Source organism: Brienomyrus brachyistius, chromosome 13, assembly GCF_023856365.1.
Source record: "Brienomyrus brachyistius isolate T26 chromosome 13, BBRACH_0.4, whole genome shotgun sequence".
NCBI classification, from domain to species: Eukaryota; Metazoa; Chordata; class Actinopteri; order Osteoglossiformes; family Mormyridae; genus Brienomyrus; species Brienomyrus brachyistius.
This window is the reverse complement of record NC_064545.1, coordinates 24299245-24313128: the sequence shown is the minus strand read 5'-3', so window position 1 is coordinate 24313128 and position 13884 is coordinate 24299245. Positions and strand designations below refer to the sequence as shown.

General features: G+C 49.6%; 1 protein-coding gene across 1 annotated transcript; it reads left to right on the top strand.

Moving 5' to 3' along the window:
* On the top strand, positions 1 to 8082 carry ctcf (CCCTC-binding factor (zinc finger protein)). Its single transcript, XM_048972358.1, has 12 exons — positions 1 to 157; positions 2224 to 2833; positions 3235 to 3544; positions 3826 to 3996; positions 4078 to 4211; positions 4372 to 4492; positions 4716 to 4865; positions 4978 to 5138; positions 5411 to 5593; positions 5715 to 5847; positions 5913 to 6083; positions 6247 to 8082. Exons 2-12 carry the CDS (start codon positions 2240 to 2242, stop codon positions 6459 to 6461), a joined length of 2343 nt encoding a protein of 780 aa, XP_048828315.1. The 5' UTR covers positions 1 to 157; positions 2224 to 2239; the 3' UTR covers positions 6462 to 8082.
* Positions 8083 to 13884: the final 5802 nt, after the last annotated feature.

Below are 13884 nucleotides of genomic sequence, written 5' to 3'. Positions count from 1 at the left end.
AAGGCCGCCATTTTGTGCAGAGCCTACTCTGCTAAAGCGGGAGAGGATTAAAACCGCCGGAGAAGAGGGGTGCGTTTTTCTGCCATCGTCGACAGAAAAGGGAGCGAACGGTTGGCTTCCATTCGGAATTAACGGGAAAACAAGCGGAAGAAAGCAGGTAAAACCGCATTAGTTTCTGGGAAAAGCGGGGATTTTTGCAGGAGCTTTATTCGGCCTCTAGGTGTCACGATGGGGCTCCCGGTTCTGGCGGCTGGCGGGGGGTGTTTGTCTCCCTCTATCGTTATCGAAAATTTAGCAAAAAACATTTTTAACCCAGAAGTTGGGGATATTGTTCAACTATTTCGTCTTTCTGCTCTGTATTAACCGACATTTCGCCACAGATGCATTTTCAAACAGCTCCGTTGTTTTGAGGAAATGTTTAGGCCAGGCGTCCATTTTCTTTTTCTTTGTTTGCTCTTTAGAGTAAGAAACCCGCGGGTTCGTGGGAGACCGAGAAAGAGTCGGGATCCCCCCGCACTGCCGGCTGCCTCGGTGGGCCCTTACACATGTAAAAATACACATATGGGCGCCGTTTTTAGTCCTTTTCGGAGGCTGCGAGTTGCTCTGTTGTTTTTCGCGCCCAGCTCGGTTTGGATCCCAAACAGTCCCATTCGGCCTCTGTAACAGTTATCCGACCGCAGCGTCGCCGTTTTCGTATACCAGATTCCATTATTATTGGCGCAGATTGCTTTTTATAACAGAAAGTCATGCGGCGTCAAATCTGTTGCCCAAAACTGCATTTGGTCAAGAAATTGGCACCAAATATGCGCCCGATGAGTTGCGGAACCGCGCAGCTCGTTTTGACACGTAGACCATCTCAGTCAGGCTATCTCCAGATATGGGAAAAAAATAACGCGTCGCACATGTCCTCCGGGGCACGGCGAAAGTGATCCCACTGCTCGATCCTGCTCGCAATATGCCCTCCGCGGCGTCTCCGTGTCCCTCAAGGCGGCTGCGAGGCGGCACTGGGGCGGCTGCGGCGCACAAGCTTCGGCGGCAGCTAGAGAGAGGGGCGCGATCAGCCGAGAGCTCCCTCTACAACCCGGCTGGTAACCTGCAAAAACATTCAGTTGCATTTTTTTCTGTCCAGTCCCGGCGCGGACAGTCAAACCGCTGTTGTTTTGTGACGGATCGACTCTAACACGTTTTTTAGGGAACCGTACCCGCTTCGGCGCTTAATTTCCAAAACGCGCCATATTTCATGTCTTGGCGGGACAGTACTTGGCATTCACACGCTTGGAGTTACTTGTACTTAGCGGTAAACTAGTCTCCTTTCGGTGGGACCTGCATTAGTGCAACTCCGATTCATTCTTTGGGCGTCTTTCTTTGATTATGCGTAGTGTTTAATTAATGGGGAATGACTGTACAGTATGGACACTGGAGATGTACAGTTTTGTGCCGATGTACAGGATGGTTGGGACCTATGAACGAACCCCCCCGCCCCCTTCTGATATATCTCCCAGAAGTTTAATTTTGATCAGCGTGTTAGTTACAGAGCCAAAGGGCGCTCTTCTCACCGCATCCGGTACGGTACTTTTCGGTATTTTCCCTATTCCTTCGATTAAGGGTCTTTTACCAGTTCCTAAAGTGCCAAACCAGCTGGGGTACTTTGGTTTGGTACTTGGTACTTCGTTGATTGGTCAGGCAAATAGTCTGCTTCTGAAGCGCAACACAACCACCGTGTAGGAGAAGAGAGAACTCAAAAAACAACGATAAACAAAGTTTTAAAGAACGTAATAGTAATGGATGCGTGGACAAATGAAGAGACCGAAGATTTAATTGCGGACTGGGCGGAAGAATAGATACAAGATCAGGATGGCAGGGACGAGAAATAAAGCATTTTGTTATATTACTGCTGCACAATATTGGAAAATGTTTATATTCAGACACATCAGTCCTATTTGGCTTTAACTCTGTTCTTCCTTTGGGGAAGATCAGTCTCAGTTTTATAAGAATCCTCACACTAGTCGTGAAATTTGAGCATCACCTACTCAAGCAGACACTGGAGTAATTAACTGTCTTAAAAGTTTGTACGTGGGTGGGTGTGTACTTGTAGGTAACTTTTGTATATTTGACATTCCTGAAGACTTCATTGGTTTGACATTTACCGAGCGTCAGATTTGATATTGTGTTAAAGACATTGTGCCACAAACTAAAATTTCATGCTGATTGCTTTGTGTGCAGCTCCTAGGTTGTAATCATGGAAGGCGAGCCAACCGATACAGTCATTGATGAAGGTGGCGATGCCTTCAGAGCAAAGGAATGCAAGACGTACCAGCGGCGCCGTGAAGGCGGGGTGGACGACGAGGAGGAGGTGGCAGTGGAGCTGCTGCACGGCCAGGCAGGGGGCATGGATGTGGTGGAGCAGCAGCCTGACGGGTCTTTGGCGGTGGTGGATCAGCAGCAACAGCTGGTGCAGGATGTGGTGAACAGCAACATGGAGATGATGGTCATGGACTCCCTGGATCCAGCCCTGCTACAGATGAAGACGGAGGTGATGGAGACTGCAGTGGTACACCCCGACGCGACCGTGGGTGTGCCGGGGACAGGCCACGAGGCCACAGTCACCACGGTGGATGAGACTCAGATCATCACACTGCAAGTGGTGAACATGGAGGAGCAGCCGCTGGGATTGGGGGAGCTGCAACTGGTGCAGGTGCCCGTGTCTGCTGTGCCCGTCAGCACGGGCGCTGTAGTGGATGAGCTGCAGGGCACGTTTGTGGATGCTGCCGCCATGCCCAAGGATGGAGAGCCTGTCATCTGCCACACGCTGCCTTTGCCCGAGGGCTTCCAGGTCAGGCTGCTTACTTTAGATTAGGAAAGTGCTTGTTAAAAATTCTACCCTGTGCGGTCTGTGTTGGGTTGACGTGCAAGTTAAAGAGGGGCTTTGTAGAACAGAAGCCTAAAAATGAGGGTAAAGATTCGTTAGTTTATTTGCCATTTCTGCAAGTGTGAGTGCAGATACACTGGAATTGTTTTTTTTATTTGCCCAGCCCGTCTTCTTTTCCTTTCTGACGGGCCCACAGACATGTGACTGTTCTACGGAGGCTTGACATGGCGATCTTTCAATCGCAGGCACAGGGACTTCGCCTGCTGAGCCACTCGCCAGTCTGTTTCAAGGAGATCTTGAATGGACAGGTACAATTTTGCCTTTGGAAATGCACAGACCAATTGTTTTAATTGCTTCCATGACAGGTCGTGAAGGTGGGAGCGAATGGGGAGGTGGAGACCGTGGAACAGGATGAGCTCCAGGGACAAGAGCCACCAGAGCAGCCAAATGAGGATCCATCCTGGGCTAAGGACCCTGACTACCAGCCCCCTATACGGAAGCCCAAAAAGACCAAGAAGAGCAAACTGCGCTACAACACCGAGGAGGGGAAGGACATGGATGTGTCCGTCTATGACTTTGAAGAGGAGCAGCAGGAGGGGTTGTTGTCTGAAGTCAATGCAGAGAAAGTGGTGGGCAACATGAAGCCCCCTAAACCGACCAAAATCAAGAAGAAAGGTTAGACTGACATTTAGCAGCATCACCCCAGCAACATGGAGGCAGTTAAGTTATAAAATCGTAGGCCATGAGTAGCTTGTATGAAAGGCTGTCGGATCTTGTTGAGGATTTGGTGAATGTGTGGCCTCTTACATCCCTGAAATAGTCTACCAGAAGAGATGCTGCCGTCTTTCTGTTAAATGCCCTTAGAGGGCCCTAAGTGGGCAGCCCTACTGGGTTTGGTTAGGATCCTGCTGTCCTCGCAGCTCTGTGAATGTGGTCCCGGGTCGCCCTTGAACCAGGTGTGAAGAAGACGTTCCAATGTGAGCTGTGCAGCTACACCTGCCCACGCCGCTCCAACCTGGACCGTCACATGAAGAGTCACACCGACGAGCGGCCGCACAAGTGCCACCTGTGTGGACGGGCCTTCAGGACCGTGACTCTCCTGAGGAACCACCTGAACACGCATACGGGTAACGTCCCCGACTTCAGGAAGCGTCCACTGAGGCAGTCTCTCGGGTTTGGTGCAGTTTTGACATGGTGTTCTCCCACAGGAACCCGGCCACACAAGTGTACGGACTGTGACATGGCGTTCGTGACCAGCGGTGAGCTGGTCCGGCATCGGCGCTACAAGCACACGCACGAGAAACCCTTCAAGTGCTCCATGTGTGACTATGCCAGCGTGGAGGTGAATGTCAGGCTCGCTCCGGTCCCGTCTCCCAAGATGCTCCTGGCAGGGTCCAGCCTTGACCAGACGCACTTTGCTGTTGTTAAGGGAAGAGGGCTCCAGAGGGAGATGTAAGCTTACTTTGTGTGTGTGTGTCTGTGTGTGTGTCTGTGCCTTCCAGGTCAGTAAGCTGAAAAGGCACATCCGCTCTCACACTGGGGAGCGGCCATTCCAGTGCAGCCTGTGCAGCTACGCTAGCAGAGACACCTACAAGCTTAAGAGACACATGAGGACACACTCAGGTCAGACCTCCACCTTCTCGTACACATTGGGCCTGGCCTCCAGTTTTTGGGGGCGTTGGGGCAGTGACACTAACTGCTTTCGCAGCACTGCGTGTGAACCCGTCGGCCCGCTGAATGCTTCGGTCTGCGTTTGTGTCAGGCTAGATCGACTGGGGCTCGATGACTTTGCACCTTCTGCAGGAGGTGGGGGGAAAAACGCTTGGTGTTTCCCTTCAATTTGCAGGAGAGAAACCGTACGAGTGCTACATCTGCCACGCCCGTTTCACACAGAGCGGGACCATGAAGATGCACATCCTGCAGAAGCACACAGAGAACGTGGCGAAATTCCACTGCCCTCACTGCGACACTGTAATCGCCCGCAAGAGCGACCTGGGTGAGCTGCCAGCATCGCCGCGGGGTCTGGGCCGGTGTGTTAATGTGACCCAGAGGCAGGGAGTGAGCTTCCGTGGGAAACGTTTGTTCATTGTGTGTGTGCGCCCACCCAGGGGTCCACCTGCGGAAGCAGCACTCGTACATCGAGCAGGGCCGGAAGTGCCGCTACTGCGATGCCGTGTTCCACGAGCGCTACGCCCTCATCCAGCACCAGAAGTCCCACAAGAACGAGAAGCGCTTCAAGTGCGACCAGTGCGATTATGCCTGTCGACAGGTGAGGCCGCTCTGCCGGCGTCTCTGAGAATTAACGCCCCGGAAGTGTGACTTTTATGTCCTGAAGCTCAGCTCCTCAGAGTAGATCAAAGGCATCCGCCACACATGGAGCTGCCCTTGGCTTCCTCACACCTGTGCCTTTGAATTCCGCCCAGCTGCCCCTTATTCACACATACCCAAACTAAAGGTAGACTATGACACGACTACAAATGGTCGTAGTTTGATGAATGTACTTGACGACCACCTCCTTCTTGTCCCCCCCCCGGGCGACAGGAGCGTCACATGGTGATGCACAGACGGACCCACACTGGGGAGAAGCCGTTTGCCTGCAGCCACTGTGAGAAAACCTTCCGGCAGAAGCAGCTCCTGGACATGCACTTCCGTCGCTACCACGACCCCAACTTCGTACCCACTTCTTTTGTGTGCACTAAGTGCGGCAAGACGTTCACGCGCAGGGTACGGGCGCCGGTGGGCGGGGCCACACTGCGGGCCTCCACTCGGCCCCCGACTGACGAGTTGGTTTCTGGGTGGGCTGGGCATTTGGCGGCCGCTGACATTCGTGACGTCCCCTCTGCAGAACACCATGGCCAGACACGCGGAGAACTGCATGGGCCCGGAAGGAACTGACGGCGAGAACGGCGCCCCTCCGAAGAAGAGGGTGGGCAGGAAGAGGAAGATGCGATCCAGGAAGGATGACGACGACGACAGCGGTGAGGCTCCTCCCCCCAAGTGCACAGCGTGGAGGCGTCGTGATCTCACTCGCCTTCTCTTGTAGACGCTCATGGAGAACCTGAGATGGATGATGTCGAAGAGGAGGATGAGGAGGACCTGCTCGCTGCTGAGATGGAAGTGGAACAGGCGCCGCCCATTATTCCAATCCCGGCCCCCATGCCCCCGGTTGTGAAGAGGAAGCGAGGCAGGCCGCCCAAGCCTAAGCCAGCCCCACGTGAGTGGTCCTCATGGGACTGGGGGTTGATGCATTTGCTGTGCGATGTCATGCTTGGGGGGCCACTTCTGGGAACTGGAAACCTCTGAGGCTCAGTTTCCTTTCTTTGGTCAGGCGTTTCATTCCTGGTTGATGACCTGGTTTGCATCTCTCTGCCTCTTAGCTGCTGCCATCATCCAGGTGGAGGATGAGAGCACGGGCGCCATCGAGAACATCATCGTCAAGAAGGAATCGGAGCCCGAGCAGGCTGCCCAGAAGGCAGGCACAGAGGCAGAGGAGGCTGAGGCTGAGGGGGAGGCCGTGCAAATGCCCATGGTCGACACCGCCCCCAACGGCGACCTCACGCCTGAGATGATCTTGAGCATGATGGACCGGTGATGTGTGTGTCACTGTTCCCGTCTGTGTCCGACTACCGACAGACCCTCCCCAAACCTCCCTGTTTTGTACGTAGTTTTGTCTCTGGGTCTTGATTTCTGCCCAAAGTACATTGAGAGATTGGTTCTGCCTGTTTTTCCGAACCTTCCTTGCTTTCACTGTTCCCTCCCCTTTCATTTTATTCTTGAGGTTCCACTCAGTGACTCTGTAAGAAGCCCCTTTATACAGTCTCTGCTGCAATGTTTTTTTTTTTATTATTATTATTTTTGTTTTTTTTCCTTTTGCTCTAACAAGATGAGTTTTTGAGCATTTTTGAGTTTGGTGTAAGACGATGGATCGGTCTCCTGCTTTGTCCCAAAGGTGAGAGAGGGCGACAGGTGAATTTTGTCTTAGGAGCACAGGACGGCGATGACTTCATGGTGACCTCCATTATAAATTTACCAGCAAAACACGATGCCCTTAATGTTTGTCATGGCCTTGCATTCACTCTTCTTTGAACCTAGCAAGAGACAGGGGATGCCCCCCCCATTGTCACCTGGGACAGGGATTCCTGCTTAAGATGCCTTTGTGTGCGATTTGATGCTTGCTTGTCCAGGTTAGGCCTCTTCCTAAATACAGATTCATTATAGAATGAGGGCAAAGGCGGCCACTGGTACTTTTAAGGCTATGACCATTGTACAAATAGAAATATTGGCTAATCCTGCTTGTAAATATATTTTTTATTTTCGATTTGTTTTGTTATGCCATACATTTTAATCATTTTTCTAGTGATGGAAGACCTTGTACATTATGGAAGAATGAGGTTTTAACAGGAGCTCTGGGACTTCTGTCTGTAAAGCGGTCAGTCACTCGTGTGAGTGCGTGTAAATGTTGGGGGGGGGGTGTTCTTTTTCCGAACGTCCTGCAGGGGGTGCAATCCTCCTGTCTGACCTCTTAAGGAGCTCTGGAGTCCGCTGACCACAAGCTGTTGAGATGTGAAGGTTGGGTGCATGTCAGACACGCGCGCAAACACAGTGTAACCCAGAAAGAGCCTTCACACAAATTTTGGGGGTGATTGTGAAAAATAATGGTTTCTGTTTAATTCCAAACTACTGTGTTGACAGAGGTATTTTATTTAACCAGCTACAAATCTTTTAACTGAAAATTATAGTAAAGATGAAGCAGTTTATTAAGGTGATGTTTCTCTCTTTTTTTTTTTTTGTTAGTTTTTTTGCTTTTGGAGTATGATTGTATCCCTGGCACGTTGGTATCACGTCACATGCTGTGGCCACGGGGTCTTTGAACAAATGTAAAGAATAATCAAGTCCAATGAGGAAGCTGGAAGGATACCTGTACGAATTAGCGTTTGCTGAACAACACCTGCTTTTACGGAACATTTTCTGCTCTTTCAGAATGAAGTTTCCTCCGATACGTAATTGCATTTAAAATTGCTTTTTGTTAAGCTCTTAAATATAGGTTGATGCATTTTTGTACCTAGCTGTACTGTGTGACTTTTTTCAGTAGTTGAAAGCAGACATTATAAAGACCTTTATTAGGGGTGGGGGGGCGCAGGGTGACGTGAGAGGCTCGGTGGAGAATGTATTGCTGTACAGCTAATAAAAAGAAATTGACCTTAACACACGTTGCTCGGTGATCCTGTGATTGTTCTTCGGTGGACGTGCGACTTTATGGGGCATCTAAAGCTGGGCTTTAATTTCCAGGAGATTCGAGGAAGCTGGTTTTTACTGTAGATATCAAACGTCTTCCTCAGTACCATACTGTGTTTATCTGACACCCCCCCAACTCCTTGATGAACAATCCCATTCACATTCCTTGGCTCTCCGCCATGGGTACGGCACAGTCCAGATATGCACGGCTCCCATCTCGGAGTCATTAGCCCTGCAGGTGAGGATAGAGGGGCTCCCCGTTACTGCTGTGCATTGTGGGTACGAGTCTCTCCCATGCGTCTCTTACAGGACGTCCTGCCTTATTTATCAGGCAGATGATGTACTCCTTGGTGATGTCCCTAATGGCAGTCTGTTCCTAGCAGCACCCCTGAGGTGTTCCTCGGTGGGTGGGCAGCGTCCTTCCCGGTACCGTGAGTCTCTGCTGCAGGAGTTCGTGGTATCTGGGGTGGTCAGGCTGCTGTGTGGTCAGTCTTTTTCCCTGAGTCTTGAAATGTCGTATAGTTGCATATTAATTTTTGTTTCATGTACCCTACAAGAGACCGATGGCATATGACAGCAGTGCTCGCAGGAGCTGGCAGTGTCTTACACAGCTTTTAGGAAACATCCTCCTTCAGAGTTCGCCTAAAAGAAACTTCAGTAGAAAGGAAACAATTGTGTGAGAGACAGTGACCCCTACAGGCTGTGGTTATACTACAGGAGAGCCACTGCCTTCCAAGCTAACCTGCTACTATTCCATTTCTCTCTGCTGAACGGTACAGCAATAAAACCTTTACCCTCTGCTGTACATATTGAGGGCCAGCAGGTGGCGCATGGTAGCAACAAAAGGGTGCGATTTTGGTTTTTGTCTTCACCTACGGGAAAACGGAGGTCGGATGTAATTTGAATATCAGTGATTTGATTTGGGCATGTTAAGATTTCTGGGCAAAATCAAGTAGAGCAATACTTTCCGCCTAATCTGCTTCCTCAGACATTCTTTTGGCATGTTTTAAGCCACATTTATTTTGATCTATGTGCACAAATATGTTTGACGGGTTGACAAAATTCCGAGGAGCTTCCTGGACGCAGGTTCTAGGGCACAGTCAGTGCAGTCCGGTGATCTGCCTCACCTGCACCGTGCTCGTTTGCTAATATTCATTCACGAGTCTCGTGCCGAAGGAGGACTGACATAGGCGTGACCACATCGTCCTTCGGTGATTCTCATTTTCACTATCACAAGTGCATTGTCATTCAGACTTAAAACCACATGAGAGCGATGCTTTGAAGACATTTGAATGAATGAATGTTTAGCTCACTTAAATCCTTCCCTATAATTTCTTGCTGAGGCTGATCAGAATGGCTTCTTTTGCCTCGTTTAGTTTTAGCGTAACTTGGTAAAGGCAATCACATTGCCGTGGCAACGGATTTTATGTTAGTGCCACAAACTGAGTTCCGCTGTGTCTGAAATGCTGCGTTAATACTGCTGGCTTTATCCCATTTGTCCCGTCAAGTACACAATTACTGGCACACACACGCTCACACACTTAGCGCAAATAACCAAGGGTGTCCCGTCCCTCAAAGAACGAATGTTTGCATAGCATAGAGCAGTGATTCTCAATCCAGTTTCTACCACGGCAAGTATAGGTTTAAATGAACGCTATGATCAGTTTATGCCAGTCAATGCCAATCGCACGAATCTGATTGGATGTGCCAGTGAATTTTAAATTCCGCATTTGTGGTTCTGCTTCTAGGCTGATGAAGTCATGGTAACTGCTTGCCCTAATATCTAGTCCTTTGCATCTACACATCTGTCCCATAGCAGGAAAAGCAGCCTCTTCCTTATAAGGGATTTCCAGTGATCCATCACTTGGCAGGTGACCTGCTTCGCCTTCCTGCAGTGGTGTCTTTTTGCCATTGTAATCTTGTTTTGTGTTAAAATGTGGATGGTATTTACAATGCCCTAGGCGCGGGGATAAACTAAGCCAGGTCCCACTTGCAGAATGCGAGGTTCTGTGCCGCTGCGAAACATGAATATATGTTTTACCTCAGTGCTCTGGTTCTAAGGCCTTGGGTCTGTCCATGAGCCCTGCTTCTGCATTTCATTAGAGTACTAAAGGTCACAGGAGGCCACTCTCCTGTTCTAGCGTCTGAAGGTTGTAATATACAATGACAGGTAATGTGAACAGCCTCATTCAGTTATCTGGACATATTGTGAATGTATGTGTCTTTATAGAGCTCTCCCAGTGCAGCCTTGTCCCTGCCTTCTCTGCGGGTACACAGCCAAGCATAAACCAAATGTTTGGACACCAAGACCTGCCCTATTCTTTACAGTACAACTCTTGGAATCACCATATTTTTACAACATTTAATGATATTCAGTAGAAGGTGTGTGTGTCCCTTAATGAAGGATACAGTCTGAATAAAGTGAATGACCCTTCATACAGAGGGACAGTCCACCTTTCTCTGATCAGACAATAAATAATGCAAGGTCAGTGTTTGCTTCTCCCTGAGCTCTGAGCTAACTGCTCTATACGGACGCAGGCTGAAGACTCAGCATTTAATAATCATTGATGTCTGTCTTGCTCTTTTACCTCAAGCCTAAAGGCTCACCAATTGCTTGTCCTGTTATCAAGCTCTGTTCATCCATTTTTCAAACCGCTTATCCTACTGGGTCGCGGGGGGTCCGGAGCCTATCCTAAGGAACAACCCAGGGTAGGTGGCCAGCCCATCGCAGGGCGCACTCACACACCATTCACTCACATATGCACACGTACGGGCAATTTAACAACTCCAATTAGCCTCAGCACGTTTTTGGACTGTGGGGGGAAACCGCAGTACCCGGAGGAAACTCCACGACGACATGGGGAGAACATGCAAACTCCACACACATGTGACCCAGGCGGAGACTCGAACCCGGGTCCCAGAGGTGTGAGGAAACAGTGCTAACCACTGCACCACCATGCCACCCCAAGCTCTGTTCAGTTAAATTATTTCTTAAGATATGTTGGATTTGTTGAATCTTGTTTTTGTTTATGTCTTGATTAGCACACATCCCACCTTAGGCATATTGATTTCAGGGCAGGTGGAGGGGCTTGTCTAGGCTTGGGTGGTATTACTGGAATACAGCACTATAGTGTATCTCTGGTAATTTGGGTATACCACACCCCCCCCCCCCTGCCAAATTTTACCAGGAAATACCAGAATAGTGTTGCTTTTTAAAATACCACATACCACGGTATAATGTCTGGACGATATGAAGGTGTTAAACATCAGATACTGCCCAAGCCTAGGTCTGGCTGGGGAAGGGGGTTGAGGTGGCAGTATGGCAGTACAACTTCTCACTGGCTAACTTTACCAACGCAGAATGACAGATTTCCAGGACATTGCGCATCATTGAGGAGATTCCCGGAACTTCTGGGAGAGGCGGGATGGATTCTTGTTCTTCAAAAAGCATCTGTGAATCTCCATATGCCTACTTGACCATGCTTGCGTTCTTGTGTCCTCATCTTATGTCATCTTCCATTGTTGAAATCATTCCAATATTGAAAACCATATGTACAGAAGACGGTCAAAATCGCAGAATTTTGTTCTATATCAAGGATGCATTTGTTACATCCACACCAAACAAGATCAATCCCATAATTCACTGTGCCACACATTCGCTCTTGGGAGTCATGTTAGCAAGACCGGCCTTGCCGAGACCACGAGTATGGTCTTTGTGCCCTTGGTACTGAGAAACGGCGTATAATGCAACACTTCTGCTTTAAAGAAAACAGGCCTAATTGGGGAAAAAAGCCTCCTCAAGATATGTGACGTGCCCAATCTCTGCAGTCCTCGGAGTACGGAGCCATTGGGGAGGCAGTGTAAGGCAGGAGCCCCCCCAGGCAGAGAGGGGCTCTTAATTACTCAAAGGGCTCCTCTCTAATTACACATGGCCCAGCTGAGATCCTCCTGCTAAGATTGTTAGCTTATTAAGCTGTGTTGACTCTCTCGTTTCTTAGCATTTAAGTGTTTTCCTGATATCATGTAGGGGCTGACTAGTTTTGAGGCACTGAGAGATTTTCCCTTCAAGAGGTTAGTTTTACTGCTTGGGATTCAAGGGTTTAGATTCAGTCTCAGGTGCTTTTATTTAGAGTGCGTAATGCCGTGTAATGCCTTATGCCGTGCGATTGCTTGCTTTCGGCCCGATGCAGAGCTGACCTGGGACGGACCGAGGGCACGGGGGCCGGAATCGTCTCGGATTCGGTCTCCAGTGACTAATCGGCGGCTCAGTGTCCGCTGATGTGGCGTGATTAACAAAGCCCAGATGGCTGCCTTTTAAAAAAGGGCGAAGCGGCTCGGCTTCAACAAGGGACTCTGTAAAGTCTGAATTCTGCCTGACCTGGTTTATGCGATTGCGCCATTCTGCTTGCTGTGTTTATTTCTGAGTAATTACTGCTGCCGTTGGTGTTTCTTAAAGGGACAATGACCCAGTTGTATGACTGGTGTATTTTTCTGCTTATCTGGCAAACTTTCCATGGATTTTGCATGTTCTCCCTGTATTGCACTGGTTTTCTTGTGCAGTCGCAGCTCTTGCGTTTGGGTCCGGTAGATCGTCTATAGTATGTCCTGCAATAGATTGGGAATTCCTCTGCCGTATGCCGTGTGCCGGCCAGGATATGCTGCCTTCTCCTTGCACAAAATGAAGGGTGACATCGTGATAAAGGAATCGCAGCAGGTCATGCTTCAGCGTAAAGTGACCTGCCTTTTTCAAACTGTCACACATGGATTCTCCAAGAAGGAGTATTTTCTAAACCTTTGTTAAATTACACTGATCTTCTTAGAGCTGACATGTATGCCAACTTGGAAATGGAGCCCTCTGGTGGTGACAGAGCATGATGTCCCATGTTATGCTGACACGGTCACAAAGGAAATTCCAAGCCGAATCGGTATTAGAATGAGGACGAAACACTGAAAAAAATGAATGAAAATGGCAGGTAAGGGCCAAGTGACAGGGAGCTTCTGTTTCTGATCAGGCTGTTGTGGGTTTTAATCACAGGTCAGCCACTGCGGTTTGTAATGCAATATACATTACATATTATGCAAATGCATGTAAATTTATGTTAATGTATGCAGGTGAGAAAGATCGTCAGACGCAGATATGGAATGTACAGGAATCCGGAGCGGCGTGCTGCTTTGGGCGTGACTTGTTTGTAGTGCTGGATGCAGGTTTTCCTGTAATTTCTTAGAAATGTTGGCACTGATGTCTTCGGTTATAAGCATGCAGAGTCGGCCAGCTGACGTAGGGGTTGCCTCTCTACTCTCTGTATCTAAATCTACGCTGAGAATATACTGATTCAGCCTCTTTTCTCCTCTTTAAATAACACTGCTGCTTGTCTCCTGAGTGTCAGGCGTACCTCTCTGCTTATTCGCTGTCTCTTCACTCTCCGCCACGCCTTGGGGCCGTCTGTTCCCGTGGCGACCATCACTGGAGCGTGAACCATGGGGTCTGCGCCCTCGACTGTCGCCACAGATGCGCCGAAGCCCCCCAGGGACACCCTGCCGATCCGCCGGCGATCGATGGCTGTCGCCGTGACGACAAGCCTCGCATCAGTCTGCCACGCTGATCCTGCTAAGCCGTGTCCGGTGCTTAGTGGGACCACGGACAGAAGGGTGCTGCATTAAAGAGGTTTAATTGAAGGTGCTCCTGTCAGTGGTTTTCTGTTGGACGGGGGTGTCCTGGGAGGTCAGCTGACAAGCCCCATCAGCCATCGCGCTTCAGTTTCCTCATGCGCCCAAATCCT